The sequence below is a fragment of the Paramormyrops kingsleyae genome, chromosome 12 (genome assembly GCF_048594095.1).
Source record: "Paramormyrops kingsleyae isolate MSU_618 chromosome 12, PKINGS_0.4, whole genome shotgun sequence".
Lineage (NCBI taxonomy): Eukaryota > Metazoa > Chordata > Actinopteri > Osteoglossiformes > Mormyridae > Paramormyrops > Paramormyrops kingsleyae.
In genome coordinates, this window is record NC_132808.1 from 32,243,825 (window position 1) to 32,261,239 (window position 17,415).

Sequence of the window (17,415 nt, forward strand, 5' to 3'; positions counted from 1 at the left end):
TCAGGCGGTTTTGAAAGCGAAATGATTGATAAAATAGATAATGGGTCATAAGTGCAATCGGCAAGACTTTTCATTCCAAAAAGTACTTAAGCAACATTCTCAGTTTGCTCAGTGTGGTCAGTGCTCATTTTGTGAATGTTTTATAAATGAGCGTCCCTTGTGCCATTTCATTTCTATGGGGAAAACTCCAATCCCAACATGACGACCCTAACCCTAAAGCCATAACTTTAATCATAAGTAACCAAACAAAATAGGAGACTTTTGGCATTTTTTAATTTTCCATTGCATTTAAGGATCTTTGTGGGGACCTGAAAAATTGTCCCCACAACATCAAAATTGGTCCCCATAATGCAATATAAACCTAATCCACTAACACACACACACACACACACACACACCACACATTTGCTTCCCTAATCTAATGAGGTCATAGAAGAAGGAGATGAAGGCCGTCAGGCTGCCTGGCAAAGGAAACCCATTCTGCGCATGCCAAGTCTCGGGATATTGAGATAATGAAACATGGCTCCTATAGCCTATCAGGAAAGTTATGAAAGATTACGGCTAATGCGCGTCCGTCTCCAGTAAAGCCGGTGTTCCGGACAATTCAGTTTCCCTATGTTTCCCCTGTCCCGCGCTGATTTGTACACGGTTTCACTGTTGTTTTCATGTCTTTTTAAGAAGCTCTTGAGGTAAACAAGCCATATATTTTAAAACATCACATGCCTTTTCGATGTTTTTTGTTTTTACAGATAATAAATGAAAGTATTTAATTCGCTGGATAGAGATATTTCTTGATGAAAACGGTATAGTATTGCTTATATAAGACTATATTATGCGTGACGATCTACTGTATTCACATGTAATAATCTACCTGAGTGATTTTCAGACATCAAACATACATATTTGACTAAATATTAGGAGAAACATTATTCCCTGATAGACAGGGGAAACATAGGGAAACCGAATTGCCCGGAACACCGGGAAGATACTCCAGATTGGTATCCTCATAGTGAGTAAAGGGGGGCTGAACTTCAGAGCGACTGTCTACTTGCACAATTATAGGCTAAACACGAACAGGTCGTACACAGCTATCACTGATAAACACCCGAGCATGTAATACGAATTGCTAACGAAGTAGCTTATTATCTGTAAAAAAAGAAAAAGAAAGAAGGTAAGAGAGTACATTTACGTGCGGCGGTGATGCTTTTCACCGTCTTTTACCTAATTCACATTATTTATCACATCATCCTCACTGGTAACCCAGCTGCCTAAATAATAGCTGTTTGGCCAGGAAAGCCAGCAAAATACTGCGCGACCCTTGTTTTAGCTACGTTTGGTTAGAATAACTTAGATCGTTAGTTATAGTTAGTCACATTCTTGTAGGCTGTATGCTTGTGGTCGCCGTATAAAAACACTAAAACAGGACTACTAAAATATACGTACTAAAATATAGAGGTATTTGAAATAAATTTCATATAAAAGAATCACATTTTGTGTAAAATTCACAAGTAATACAAGCCACTCGTTTTATCTAATCAAGACAACCATCGGCACTACAAGCGGCCCAAAGGGGACCAGCAACTGACGGTAATGTTTCCTGAGGTATAGATATTAAATCGGTGCCTGGTGAAAGTATTATTATTATTACTATTATTATTTTATGTACTTACAGAGCAGTTTTGGGATGAACCACTGATTTATGAAACATACCGTGCATTACTTATTTAATCTATATATTCATTAATAGATTTTTATTGCTATAACTAATTCAAAGTTATATGTATTATCAAAGTTACGTTTATATTTATAATATTAATAACAGTGTTTTTTTGTGTTAAACAAGAAAGCCTGTTCGTGGGAACTGACAATTGTGTACTACTGTTAAATCTGAGTTGTCGATTCAATTGACTTCAATAAGACGCTCCTTGCAAGTCGAAAATGTTTACAATGCCACCACCTTGTGGAAATTGTTTAGAAATGCAATATTATTACGGTTTTTCTTTATAGAGTACAGAGTTTAATGAAGCTGCAACTCAAAATGAATTATATTGCCTAAGCAGGCAGTGAGGAAAGGGAAATTAAAAGAAAAAAAATCATTTGTTGTACATTCAATGATTTTTTGACTTGTATTTTGTTGTCTCATGTCTGATAAACTTTAAAATTGTAAAACTGTATTATAATCAGTCACATATGTATGTCGGCCAACTCATCTTAACAATCAGTGTTTGTGTCAGATTTTTCCATTCTTTCCATCTCTTGGTAGAAAAGGGAAAACTCTGAGGAGAAGCTTCCGGAACATGCTTCGAGGTCTTTCATCTGCAGTGAGACACGTGAGAACCACAAAATGGTGAGAGCACTAAATATGATTAGGTTATGAGATAGTAGATTTCACTTGCTACATGTTGCCAATGTCGCGGGTTCTGTTTGTAGCTGTGGCTGTTGGCTGTTTTGAAGGGTGAGGAGTTTTTTCTGTTTTGTCTGTTGTGTTCAAAACTCCAAATCACCATTGTGCTCAGTTCCTCATCTGATTACAGTTTTTCCTAATCATTTTCACACTCGTCTCAATACCATGTCCACTTTTTCAAAACACTTCACACTGTGAACTGAACAAACATGCACCTGAGCATATCTGGTGCAAAATGCACTAAAACCACCAAAACACTTCACACTTCACCCAAAAGTGACTCATGCTGCCAAACCTATAGCACACGCACTCTCTCACAAGACGACTTTGTCACACAAAGTACGATGCATGAAAAAACACAAACAACTTGAAGCTCTGCAAAATGCATATATATGGTGTGTTGTTGTATCCAATATTTTCACACAATGTAACAGCTTCAAGCTCTGTAAAAAGCTTACAGTGACCTAGGGGGGTGGTGGTGGTCTAGTGGGTAGGGATCTGGCTGGGCTCCCATTAGGAACACCAGAAGGTTGTGAGTTCACTCCCAATACGTGTTGCCATACCCACTGTTTTTGCACAGATTACACTGTGTTGCCTTGCAAAAAGGAAAGGAAAGGAAAGGAAAGGAAAGGGAGGGAGGGAGGGAGGGGACTCCATGACCTCATTTGTATAGATGGTAACAAAGCAGCAAACAAAAACAAAAACATAATTATTTGTGTTAGTGCAAGTGCATAATGTCCTTTGTCTGTCAAAATGCAGCATATTTCAATTGACAGTGCTCTAAATTTGATTAGGTTTTGACCTGAAAGTTAACTTTTTGGAACATATTATCTAAATGTCTGAAAAATCGGCTGTAGTTGTACAAAGTTTTGCTGGTGGCAAACACTGACAGAGAGAAGTATTCATGAAATTTGGGGGAAGTGGTGATTGAATGCATATTGTGTCAAAGCAATGCAAATATATGTATAATTTAGCTCACATGGTCCAATGGCATGGTGCATGTGTTAAGTGTTGTGAAAACGTGGACAGAAATTGTTTTCTTCAATTATCCGATCACTTGCCAATAAAAACCATGTGTAGAAAACAGTAAATACCAATCTCACGTGCTAAAAACAAATAAAATAGTTAATAAAGTTTTTTTTATCATAGTTTGCCGAACACTGAATTCCTCAAGTTTTTACAATACTGACACCTTGTGGTAACTAGAAAGAACTTACTCAATGACGTAAAATAACATTTACGAAGACGTGTTCACCAAAAACCCCCTGACATTTCTAGGAAAAACTTTGTCCTGTCTATAAAAACTTGCAGCAATGCAAACATTTTTCCCCCACCAGTCTTCCATAAACATTGATCCAGTACAGGGTTCCAGTGTTTCTGTTTAATACTTTGCAGACCAAAATACGTGAAAAGAGAACAGTCGTTCTTTTCTTGTTGTATTTATGCATGTTTGTGTCAATATTTATGACTTTTGAACTTTTTACATAGGCACCAGCTTCAGCTGATGGGTCATGGTTCGAAAATGGTTAAAGTGTGAATCTAGGCAGTCATTTGTTGTGTGTCACATGTAACAGAGGTGGGCTTGTGCCTCAGACTGGACAGGACAGATACTTTATTGTCCACATAGGGAAACTGTTTTTCAGTGAATGAAACATGTCAGACGTCTTTGGCACGACAATACAAGCAGGGTAAACACATAAGACATTTCGACCCTTAACATAGTACACCAGTCATAACACAATATAATATTGTACTTCCTGGACTAAAACATAGACTAGCATAGGTAACTTCACACCTATGGTAACTTCACGCTTCTCCTCGCCAGGACCATGTGTGCAGGGACCTTTTTCCCCCCTGCAGTCAAAGAAGACAAGAATCGGCATCTCTGCTCAGCCCAGTGCGTGCTGCAGTGCAGGCTCCAAACTCACTGCGACACTAAACTGGATAAGTGATAAGGAAGATTTATGGATGTACTAATTACTTAAGGTTTAAGCTGAAGTTTTACTTTTATTGCATTCACCATTTTTGTATCATACAAACATAGGTGGTTCACTTGTATCAGCGTTTGTCCTTCACCTCTGTTAGCTGTCTCCTTTCATTCCAAGAAGCTATAACCACTGCCTGAACTAAGCTACATTATTCATTGTCTTTCAACGAGGAAAAATGAACGTGCACTCACTTTGTGTTCAGAACAGTACAGACATTATTCATACTTTAAGATGTACCAACTTAACTTCCGAATGGATCGACTTGTGTTCTTTTTAGTTATACATGAGTAGTAAATATGTGACTGCAGTGTTTTTCTACTGAAAAAAATCCATGCTTATTTTGTTTCAAACCAGGTCAGAGTAGACACCTCAAAGTCTTATTTGAATAGCAAGGGCCAGTCATAAGCCTATTTCCATGAAATACACTACCTAGAGTGAAGATCAGTAATTTGAGTCATTTCAAGTCGGTAGATTAAGAAGAGGAAACAAGCCAAAATTCCTGTCAGTCACACCCTCACAGAATATTACACATGCCCAGGTAGGGGTCTGTGCAGGCAGCACGAATGAAATGATCTCCTTGCGGTTTTGAGGATATAACCATTGACTAAAGAGAGTGACCTGTTCCTTCACGGGCTGGGCACTAAGAATTTAGGGGTGTGTACTGCAAATATTGAATAATACTCTCTCACATGTAAAACGTTATTGTTCACTTAATTATTGACATCGGTATTCTGTATTTTGGGGGTGGGGTGAGGGGCTGTGTTTCTTCTTTCTAAAAAAATCAAAGTGTTTATATAAGAGGCGATGTTTGTCTATTTCTTGCCTGAAGGCACAGGGGTGATTTTCCTTTTCCCACATAAATTTCTTTATCCAAGCTTTTAGTTGAGGATGGGGGATCTGCTTCAAGCATGCATTGGATTACAGGAACGTCAACAAGGACGCACCCATACAAAAAGCAGATGGTCCTCTTGTTTGGTGGGCTTATGGGCAAAGTTACTCTGTGTGAAATATCACGCCATTACCGGTCTCAGTTCATCCGGTCAGAGTGATTTTCTCGACTCTATCACTCTTTTTCTCTCCATGAATGCTCACGCTCTTCAGAATATCCTTGTCTGAGGTCTTTCTCTGGTGGGTTTTTTGTTATTTTGTCCCGGAGTTTTTGAAGCATCATTTTTCACAATTTCATTGCCCATTGAAGCTCTGAAGCTCTCTTATATTATCCAATACACTGCGACTTTACAGAAGAGACACAGGTTACAAGCAGAGAAATTCCACATTGGAAAATGAATGCCAGTCTGTTTTCTGAGTTAAGTAAAAAAACTTGTGTCTAAAACGGACAAGGCCGAGAATTACCCTTAGCGGGAAAAGAAGTTTTTTCCAATCGTTTTCACACTCATCTCAATACCATGTCCACGCTTTCAAAACACTTCACACTGTGAACTTTACAAAGAGGCACCTGAGCATATCAGTTAACTTTCGGTGCAAAATGCACTAAAACCACCAAAACACTTCACACTTCACCCAAAAGTGACTCATGCTGCCAAACCTATAGCACACGCACTCTCTCACAAGACGACTTTGTCACACAAAGTACGATGCATGAAAAAACACAAAGAACTTGAAGCTCTGCAAAATGCATATATATGGTGTGTTGTTGTATCCAATATTTTCACACAATGTTTATTGCAAAGTAAAAGAAAAACGTGACATTTCTTACAGTAAACATTGTAATACAAACAAATAATACAGTAAATAAATTCAGCTGCGCAATACACTGGAAAAGAAAAATACATTATAACCACCGACTGAAAGTACATTACATTCAATACAAAAGAAAACAAAAATCTCCAAATACCAAAGTTTCACTGTATACAGTTACGCACACTGTTGACCTGGCCTGATCCATTCGGTCCCTTGCATTTGGCTATAAATTTTCATCAACATCACACCGAATATTTTCTCTTTCAATACATCAAGGAAAAAGTCTCTTGGAGTGCCTTATCCAGCTCTGGATGTCCTCCACATGGATGTCCATACACCCAGCAGCCATTGCATCTAAAAGCGACATCTGATCATGTGGCTGATGGTCATATACCTTCCATCTCCTTGCAGAAAAAAGACTATGGTGGCAAAAATAATGACATCATCCTGGGATGGGCAGTAAACCACTCTGTGACTTGGCGGGAATGATGAAAGGCCACAATGTCCCACACAATCACAAATACTGGTAAATTCTTCCTCTCCCTCCTGTGGGGGGTAAACGCTGGATCCTACAGTAGCGGGTTACAGTAAAGACAAACGTGCACCGATGCATAAGTTTTTTTCCCAGACTTTCCTCAAGTCACACCACTATAGTAATATACACATCAATCAAATGCCTTCAGTCAGAATGCTCTAAATAGTGTATAGTATCTGTTGCTTTGCCTGAAAATCCTGACAATTGATGCCTCTGTGGATCTAGGCAGGTGCGGTTGAACTCTTAGACCCGCTTCCCTCAGGGACAGACCATGAGTTACAACATGGTCAATTACTGTGGCTCTGATTTCATCAGTAACCATGGTTCTTCCTCTTCTTCTCCGTTGATGTCTTCTTGCTCTTCCTCTGCCTCTTGCCGCATCCATTTTTCACTAGCTAAAGAAAAATGGCAATGGAAAATGCCAATCCAAAGATGGCCCCTTCTGTACATATGGCAAATTGGCACTAACCACACAAATTCCTAGATAGGTGCTTAGCTGAAAGTACAGGCAGGTATGTGCTTTCATTCAGCTTTCCAGCTTCAAGCACTGTAAAAAGCTTACAGTGACCTAGGGGGGTGGTGGTTGTGAGTTCACTCCCAGGGGATGCCACCATTGTGCCCCTGAGCAAGGCCCTTGACCCCAGCTTGCTCCCGGGGGACTGTCCCTGTAGATACAGCACTTCACTGTAAGTCGCTTTGGATAAAAGTGTCTGCTAAATGAATAAATGTAAATGTTTTACTGTAATATATGTGTTGCCATACCCACTGTTTTTGCACAGATTACATTGTGTTGCCTTGCAAAAAGGAAAGGGCGGGGGACGACGACACTCATTGACCTCATTTGTATAGATGGTAACGAAGCAGCAAACAAAAACAAAATTACGTAATTTCTGCTAAAAGCATAATTATTTGTGTTAGTGCAAGTGCATAGTGTCCTTTGTCTGTCAAAATGCAGCATATTTCAGTTTACAGTGCTCTAAATTTCATTAGGTTTTGACCTGAAAGTTAACTGTTTTGAACAGATTATCTAAACGTCTGAAAAATCGGCTGTAGTTGTACAAAGTTTTGCTGGTAGCGAACACTGACTGAGAGAAGTATTCATGAAATTTGGGGGAAGTGGTGATTGAATGCATATTGTGTCAAAGCAATGCAAACGTGTACATAGTTTAGCTCACATGGTCCAATGGCATGGTGCATGTGTTAAGTGTTTTGAGAAACTGGACATGGTATTGAGCATGGGCGTAAATTACGGGGGGATGGGGGGGTTGTACCCCCCCAATAAATCAAGACCAGCTAATACAGCCCCCCCCCCCCGGTAGTCATGTTTCCCCCGTAATGGGTGGAGACCTCAAACCCCCCCGATGTTCCAGCCAAAGTTACGCCCTTGGTGTTGAGACATGCGTTAAAATGACTGGGGAAAACTGTAATATAGTCAGTCAATCAACTGTGTCCTTGTTGTACAAAGAGAAATAATATTTATTCAAAATTGACTGAGGGTACATATGGATACTGAAAAAGTTATTTACTAGCTATTGCCTGCACTGGTTGTATTTTGCATAATGTTTTGAATTTCAATTGAATTTTGAACTAAACTTCACTTTTATATATGCATATGTACTATCCTAACTAAGATGTTGATGGATCTCTTAAGAATGCAGTTTTGTTGTTTTTAGTTATTGCTGAGACAGGGACAATACAAATTACGCATTAACAAACACTGAAGACCCCGACCAACAGGTTGAAAAATGGGTGATAGTTTGCCTACAGTTCCTACAGTGTCCACTAGGTGGTAGTGCAACACCAATATTTTCCCCTTCACTAGGGATAGGTCTTGTTGAAACAGCGTTGAACCAAAAAACACAGATGCAATGGTTATGAATGGACCTTGGCACTTTCGGCAGTTGACCAGCTTCACTAACAAGGCCTTGGTTAATGAGACCGCCTGACAGGGCTCCTTGTGAGGTTTTTAAAAGATTTCTGTGATCCTGAATCTGTTCAATCATCAGCATTAACCAATCGGCATGAAACCCCAGGGCTACTGAAAGCTGCATTCCTGTCTAAGCCAAGCTCCCTGCTGGGCCACCAACCAAGTCAAAATAAATAAATAAAATAATAATCACTACAGCAACAAAGCACTCTGGGAATTTTAATTCACAGATTAAATTCAACCACAGATCTTGCTGCTGTAAAATCAGAGCCCACAGTCCTTCCTCTCCAAAGCCGCACCTCTCCGCACTATGGAGACATGTACATGCTAGATTGCACTGAGGGGAAGCGATGTCATTCCTGGGGAATCGGACGGGAAGCTTTTGAACGGTAACAGCGGTTGTCGTTCCCAAAAACGGTGATATTTTTTTCTTTTTTGCTCCAGGTGCCTTAAATGTTTATTCTTTTACCCCAAAGCAAAGGTGTAGGGTTGTATTATGAAATGTGTTTATATTATGGGTATATGTCATTCGTCTTTCCCAGAGTTCTGTGGGAAGCACAAGTTTGCTTGTTTGTTTAAGCTATTTACTATTGGTGGGTTTCGCCGAGAGGCTCTTGGCTTTTTTTTTTTTGTTCGACTTCAAAAGTGGGTGCATGGAGCAGAAAATGAGATGTAAGCATTGTGTTTTTTTTCTCCTCTCTCCAGCAGCTCCATGCTACTTCACATGGCATGGTGCTTCGGGGGTGGGGGGCTGGGGGGGGGGGGGGGGGGGGGGGCTATAACCTCAGTAGCCATCGACTGAAACAGACCAGCAGGGAGAATCAATCCCAGACTACTGCCATGCATTGGCCAGACTCTCACCTGACACGCACGTCCCAGGAAGAGAAAGATACAGAATGCCTTCCCTGCTTGCCGTTTGTCCAACTCATTCGTATCATTTTTAATGGATTCTAACCCCCCCTGCTTCCGCACTCTGACCCCATCCAATTTGGAAGTACAGAATTTGCGGTGAAGGTTGCAGATAATATTATCATCATTAAACTGCTTACTCTGGGCCCTGTAATCAGTTCATGGACGCAGGTTAAATTACAGGTTATCCAGGAGGGACCTGTGCTGTTTTGCTGATAGGTCCACCTGCTCTCCCCTGCACTGTCAGACAGCAGCTCCCCCCCCCCTACCCTCGGCCTGGCCCAGTCCCCCGCCGGTGTGCCCGCTGGATGGCTCTCTCCGTTTGTCAGGACGCAGATGGGAGTTTCACTGCGTGCGTCTCTCTCCAGCCACCGCCACCTGTGTCGCACGGAGGCGAACGTGCCCCCAGCCGAGGCCTGGCCCAGTCTGAGCCTCGGCGTACACGAGCCGGCCTGACTGCACAAGAATCAAGTCCAGAGACATGTGATTGGGACATTCCAAGAAAAAAAAAACACAAACAAAAGAATTAAGCAAAAAATGTGGTTTGAAACACTAAAATAATGGCTAATATAATATTAATTAGAAAATAGTAATTTGCTTATCTTTACAAAACAAAAACAGCAAAACATGTTGGTAAATGTATTTATAACACAAATTAGAACTGGTTTTAATTTAATTAACTCGGATATTTGGTAGAATTAACAAAAAAGGATCTATAGTAAAAGTTTATGTAAAAGGTAAACACAGCAGGTATAATGAAACTTCTTTATTGGCCTCAGAAAATGTGGCAATTTCACTAATAAATCTACAGCGACAGCAACAACAGGAAGTGGAAGCGCGAAAGCCCAGCTTCCTTTGGGTTACCTGAAGGCGCGCAGATTGCTAAGCCGCCCATAAAACAGAACCTTTTTTTTTCTTCTACTGTCATTTCCTTTTATTCTTCCTTTCTATAATTTTCGGTTGCAATATGTTGCCGAGAGATTAGGTTTTCCCACACTCGGTGTTCGGCACAGTGATATGTGTGTCACTAACACCCCCCTGAAGAAATTGATTAAGGAGGGTGACGGGGTCATGGTTTGAGAACGGGGGCCTCGTGGCCCCCACTTTCAGCTGGGCTCAATTACTTCCTTCAAGCCCCTCTGGGTCCCGTTTGCCGTCCGTCCTGCATCCAGCCAACACAAACCTCAGCCGAACAACCTGCGGACAAAACGGCCTTTCACCAGCCGGCCCCCACACTCCCTCTGTGATTCCACCCAAGGTTTCTGGGCCGGGATGCCACAGGGCAGGGCGTCCGTAACCGGGGCCGTGTGGTGAAATGCTCAGTAGCATGAATCCGCCAATCAAACATGCTGTGAGTCACTGAAGGTAAAGCCGTCTCCTTGGTGAGCGGCAACATCCAAACTGACATGCTCGCCCTTCCAGTTTAGCTAACTAGCTACGATTTTTAACACACAGGCTCTAAAAACACTCCATAATTCTGGTGTCGTGCCCTCCTCACTCTTTATACCTACAGTTCCTCCTTTTTTTCAGCCCTGGGGCCTGGATTTCTTGCTTAGCTGGATAACTCGCGGGATTTAAGGTGCCCCAGTTCAAATGCACTTCTTTGTTCACTTACATTTAGCCCAAACTACCTTAAATCCGACAAGTTATCCAGCTAAGCAAGGAATCCTGCTTCATGATACAGACCTGTGGACTTGGGTCGTGCCCTTTCACCAAACCCCTTCCTCCCTAGAAGCGCACGTGTGGTGTACACTAAGCACGATGCGTAATTATGAGCAGTGTGGTGTACACTAAGCACGATGCGTAATTATGAGCAGTGTGGTGTACACTAAGCACGATGCGTAATTATGAGCAATAATAAGCTGAAGCATGTCAATGCCTGCGGCACTATCTGCAACAGTCGTTGACTCCCTTACTCCCCACCCCGCGCCCCCCACCAGCACACTGACAAACAGAAACATTAAAATGAATCACGGAGAGGGAGCTCTGTCAAGATTTCTTCAGCTCAGAATAAATCTCAGCACAGGCTCTCACATTGGTATGAATTCATTAAATGAGATTAGGAGAACCTGCGTTGGCAGACGTGACTTCCAGTTACAGACTGTGTGCTCAACAGATCACGGGGGGCAATATTACTGAGCCCATCAATATCAGGTGACTCTGACTGAAGTACTGAAGAGTTTTAGTCAATGAGCTCTGTAACTTTCATGTGTCTTGAACTAAAAGAAAGTACTATGTATGAGTCAATGTTAACTCCTCCCATAGCAATGCTATGCTAAGTAGCAATGCTAACGGATCTGGCTTTACAAAGGGTAGCTCACCCTCAAATTAATAATGTGCCCCCTCAGGTGGAAGTCAACCAGCCCATGACTGTGACTTGGCTGGCAAGGTCGTGCCCCCCTCATTAATTTCAGATGCCCCTTTGTGTTTTTGTTCTGGGCCGGGCAGAACTAGATATGCTAACTAGCTATGCTAAATAGCTATGCTAACTAGCTATGCTAAGTGAAAATAATGTTGTTTGAACTTTTGTTCTTCTGTGCCTTTCATATACCTTTTCAAATCTAAGCTTTTCATCTCATTTTCTTGGAGGAAAAAAAAAAGAATATTATTCATGTACCTTATGATAAACGAAATCACCCCCCACAAATCTCTGCTATTGTTTAGCATCTTGGGAAATTCCCTGACTGCTAACTCTTTGTGCCGTTCACAGCGGCAGTCGCTGCAAAATCATCCTCCTGCGCTTGCTGCATGGAAATGTCGCATTCATCGCCCCGAGGCCAGTGTGCGGCGGGCCGCAGCCTTGCCCTCGTGTTCGGCACGGGAGCTGGGCGGCTCGCGGAACAACGGGAGTAGGTGATGTCATCCTGTCCAAATGAATGGCGCAGAGGGGACGGCGCTGAAAGCGGAGCGCTCTCTCCCGGCGCTCTGCCATTACCTTTTGTCTGTGTGATATAGCAGTAATCCATCACAGGATCGTGGAAGATTATCACGCCTTTTAAGGAGGCTGAGCCTCGCTGTGGAAAGTCCCTCCGCTACAGCGGCTAATGGTGGCTAGGAGGGAAGGCAGTGTTGCCGGTTGCGACCCCTGCGCGTTTGAATTGATACCCGGCGGGTTTGCAGGCCTCCCAGCGTGTTTGCAGGCCTCCCAGCGGGTTTGCAGGCCTCCCAGCGGGTTTGCAGGCCTCCCAGCGTGTTTGCAGGCCTCCCAGCGGGTTTGCAGGCCTCTGAGCGGGTTTGCAGGCCTCCCAGCATGCATATCCCTATGGCACTTAGTATTCTTACATAATTAATGCTGGGCCTCAGCTGGAGAGCGGAAAAAAATTAGTGTGGATTCATCGGGGGGGGGGGGGGGGGGGGAGGGGTCGGTCATTGTCAGGTGCATGCAGACACACACACACACACACGCACAGAATCCGACAAGCATACACAAAAACCAATTCACCCAGTGGACACACACAAACCACAGAGTTACATGAGCGTGTACAGAAACCCAGTTCACACACAGGTACACTGTGTCTTGTTTAAAAAAAAGCAAAAATAAACAGGAATGCTTGTAAGACGAGCCGTGACTAATTTACAGTTTGCGACTCTGGCAGTGAGCTCCAGCTGGAAACTACAGGGCGGCTTGTGTCGGGATGTCGCCGGTGAAAGCGCGACTCGTTTGAGGAGCAGAATGTAACCTGAGCAGTGCCTGGGCAGGAGCATGCCAAGATGCGTCAGCGGCATGACAATCGGGACCCCCCCCAATCCAAATGTGCCGTAATGGGAGCCAGGGCTCTGACAAGTGGAAAAAAAATCCCAAACTTGTCGACGGCAGTGGCCTGGTTGCGACATCGTTCTGAGACACAAAGGGACATTTGTGCGAATGCCAGTCAATCAAGCAGACAAGGTTGGGATTATGAGTTAAAATATCTGATAAGTTGTTTATTTCTGTAGTGAATTAATTTCTTTACTCTGCACTGCAGTTTACAGAAAGTAGTGACAAAATATAAATAACAAAATTCAACAGTGTTTCTTAACTCTTTTTGTTTTTAATCAAAAATCTCAGTTTAAATTGGCGAAATGTTCATCATCTTTAAGCCTCGTCCATTCTCTCGTTTGCGCTCTCCAAAAACGGTGGGACATTAAACAACGACAACTTCGATAACATATGGGTAATATTATTTACAACACTTGCCTTTTGGCAAACAATGCTTGTAGCTTATTGGAAATTGACTTCCAAATGTAGAATGCAACAAAAGAAAAATACAATTATGTTGTACAAAATCCAAAAAATACTATTAAAAACCCTTATTATAAATGGTAGCACTATACATTTATAAACTCCAAATGCTGACATTTTACATATAAGTACAAATTTGTATTATTTGAAAATTCTGTTGAGGTAGTGACCTCTTAAGTCAGTTATTATAATGTTAAAATATTGAATAAACATTACACGCATTCTATATACAATACAGCAAATCTTTACTTTTTATTTCATTAAAATTGTATTCCTTTGGTAAACATCACTGTCAGAAATGTGCAGTCCTCAAAGTGTCACTTTCAACTTTATTTTACATTCACATTTTGCATCTTTTTTGGATTTATTCTGGTAAATAATACAAAAAGGGATAATACAGTTTTAAAAGCTTTTTAATGACATTCATTCGTGCTATAGGACTTGTAGCATTTCACGTTAAAAGCCTAGTGGCGATATCAACTAGACTTTTACTTTGTAAGCTACCATTTCCCCATATTGTGATACTATGTTGGAACGAAATGGACAAAACGGAACAGAATCAAAATTGTCGTCATGGTAATGCGGTGCAGGATAGATACTCCATAAGAAACGAAATCCAGTGTTCACCCGGAGCAGTATATGTATGTAAACATCAGGAGTACCTCTGGGTCTTTATTTCTCTTATGTCTATTCTTAAAGTCGAGGCGACAGCAACTCCTGTATGGTTTTTGTGGCATTTTGGCAATGTAACTGGTAATCGTGACGTTTCGCCGCAACGCAGAGTTACAAAACAGAGAACCCTTTGTGTGAAGTGTGTTTTTCTCTCTCTTCTTCTTAACGAGTATCAAATGTCATGGCGTTCGGAGAATGAAACTGCGCTCTGGAGCGGAAAGGGGCAGTAATTAAAACACACACACACAACGTAGAAAGTAACAGGGCTGGCATCCAAATATCACAGACTGGATACATTCCATTTCTTTTTATAATGCCGAACAAAACTTTGGTTCTTATGTTAAGCAACAGGAAAATGTAAGCATCGCTTACTGTGAAGAAGTACTTATGGGAGTTCAACTGTTATACTCCCTCAAATTGTTTTCCAGAAAAAAACGTTACCCCCCTGAATAAAATACTTTTTTTATTAACAAAACGTGATTATGAATGAAGGTGCAAATAATGTACAGTCTAAAAAAACTGCGCACTATGGGGTAGAAATAAATGACGCGTTAATAGAAAATAAACAACTATACAGATAAAATATACATTTCACTGTAAAAAAACAAAATAGATTTTTTTTGGGAAAGTATTATGAATATGTATGAATGACAATCGTGAATCAGTTTGGACCGGGGAAAGCCGCAATAAAACAGTCATCTGAAAAAATATATCTTCAGTGCAATTGTTAAATTTAGACTTACATATTTTAGAATTTTTCTTTAGAATATTTTCAGTCTCTTACCACCCACTGCCCTCCCTCCCTTTAGCGGCCGTTGAGCTGGCTGGTCTTTGGAAAGCGGACAGTATTTTATTGTATGGGCATTATCCCCATTGGCACTGCATAGAGGGCATGTGTAAGCTCTCAGGATGGGACATACGACTCTTCCGTCGGGCGTCTTCAGCACATGGGATCCGTACACCTCCTCCGGCGCTCCGTTATTCCTACAGAAGACGCAGATCCTCGGCTCCTGCTTATTCCGCGGGCTCGCTTTGCGCATCTTCCGCTCCGCACCGAAAAGGTCGAACCCAGAGAGGCTCCCACCAAAGCCGGACTCCCTGTCTTGCAGGGGGAGGCCGGTGCTTTGGTTGTGAAAAGGGCTGAAAATGGAAAAGCGTTCCTTCAAGTCAAGGATGGAGGTAGGCGGAGGGCTGACGGAGGGACAGCAACAGTCCAAGTGTCCGCCTTCACCTACGCCGCCGATTACGCAGGGACATGCCGGTGAATCGTCCAAACCTAGAGTTGCTTTCAGGGACTCCGTGATGGAGTTGGGACTCTGCGGCATGCTGTTCTTGTTATTTTTCGTGACCAGTGTCGACAGACCCAAGTAGTCGTTCCAGAAATTAAAGGTGTAGTCATACGAGGTACGAGCGTTCAAATAGTTGTGATTTATGAAATCCATGCTTCTCTCCTCTTTCGCAAAAACACAAATAGATTCCGCCAGATCTTTTCTTTTTGTCAGTCGGTGGAGTTTAATTTGTGTATAGGAAGGGATGAAGCGCAGGTTTCCAGTGATTCCTTGTGTCTAAACGTCTGGTCAGAAGCCTGCTGTTTTTAAGCCCCCCTTAGAATGAAAGAGCAGGAGGAGGGCGGGGCTCTTTATTTTTTTTAAACCCAAGTTTATGATCAGGTTGAAAGCACATTTCTGGGTGCCGTGGTTGCCAGACATGGTTAGTGCAACCAGAATGGGCTGCTTCTGCTACCCGCCGATTTGTGGCATAGAGAAAAATGCGTTCAGCTATATTATTATTTAACGTATATGAAAATAATTTAAGTGTTACTAATCGCATATTGCTGGATTTATGTAAGCCTACTGGAAAACTTTTTACATTTCTGCTTTCTCAATCGAGTTATTTTCCGTACCGTGAAGTTTTTGTTTTTATTTGCTTATTTTTTTCAGTATGTCCCCAACATGACTGACCGTGTTTGAACTTTGGGGTGAGGGCGCGTTAGTTTTAAATCCAGCGCTGACTCTGGCAACCGCGCTGTCATCGAAATCCGTTTAGGCTGCGCGGTTCCCACTTCCCAGTGCGACTACAGCGGGCAGGGAAACAGCGTGTGATGGTGTACTCTCGTCAGACAGAAAGCAATAACAAAATGAAAACGGTTCGGTTTTATATGAAATAAAGCGAAACTCTTTAGGGTCATCAGTTATAAGCCATCGAAATGTAATTATTAGAAACATGATATACTTTTAAAAGTGGAGAATATTATTTTGCTAACCTATGTATTACTCAAGATCACTGTTTAAGTAAAAAAATACATTAATAAAAACTCTAGATCTGAATTTCTCTATGACTGTAAGAACCAGATAAGTTGGGAGGTCTTTGCTTTGAACTAAATGCATAGAAATATGCCTGGTTTAGTTCTGATGGTTTCCGTAACTAAGAAATTAGAGGCTTTCCGTGAGATTTACTGCATGTGCCCGGAGCGCCCCATTAACTACGCTAAGAGAAAGAGTTTATCATCGCAAATGAGCGGCGAAGCATATGACAGGAGCGGCGCCTTCTTCCGTGGCTCTGGGGGGCTTTCGGTGGTGTATGTCGGCTTATATTTTTATTTTTATCATCTATTGAAACTCACAGGACTCCCGCTGAATGTCGCGACTGACATGCAATCGTCTGTTTAAAGCAGTAATGGCGAAAATAACCGATTACTCAGAGTTATCCATTAACAGTTAGTGGCCTCTTCTAATTTAAACTTTATTTGCGGTTCCCCTAAGCTAAATTATTAACATGACGCTGGCACAGGTCACTGTTATCGCTGAAGCCATATCCATCGAGGTGTTTTCATTTTCATTCCCAGCTGACACGAAGCATTTTACGAGTATAAACGAAACACATTATAATCTGTTTTAATCTACTTACGCATCTAATTCGACTCGTGCATGATCATATTTTTATAGCAGCAGTCGCAATATTTCTGCGACGAGCTATTTAGTACTAAATACTGTGTGCGAGTTATATCTGTCGATGTACTAAGCTGCTGCTGGCTCTTTATGTGGTGCCGCTCCGGCT

General features: G+C 41.8%; 1 protein-coding gene and 1 long non-coding RNA gene across 3 annotated transcripts; one reads left to right on the forward strand and one right to left on the reverse strand.

The window, feature by feature from the left end:
• The first annotated feature begins 977 nt into the window (after positions 1-977).
• LOC111859356 (uncharacterized) lies at positions 978-12,781 on the forward strand. 2 transcript variants are annotated; one of them, XR_002841805.2, is made up of 3 exons: positions 978-1,009; positions 2,264-2,347; positions 12,175-12,781. It is a non-coding gene; the product is annotated as an uncharacterized lncRNA (long non-coding RNA). The 2 variants fall into 2 exon arrangements; XR_002841806.2 differs by lacking the exon at positions 12,175-12,781 and adding an exon at positions 4,230-5,113.
• Positions 12,782-13,360: 579 nt separating this feature from the next.
• nanos1 (nanos homolog 1) lies at positions 13,361-15,968 on the reverse strand. Its single transcript, XM_023841931.2, has one exon. The coding sequence runs from the start codon at positions 15,798-15,800 to the stop codon at positions 15,120-15,122; it is 681 nt and encodes a 226-aa protein (XP_023697699.1). The 5' UTR covers positions 15,801-15,968; the 3' UTR covers positions 13,361-15,119.
• Positions 15,969-17,415: the final 1,447 nt, after the last annotated feature.

Excerpts from the sequence above, each read along its gene's own strand:
- nanos1 (XM_023841931.2), bottom strand. The coding sequence starts at position 15,800 with ATGGATTTCATAAATCACAACTATTTGAACGCTCGTACCTCGTATGAC.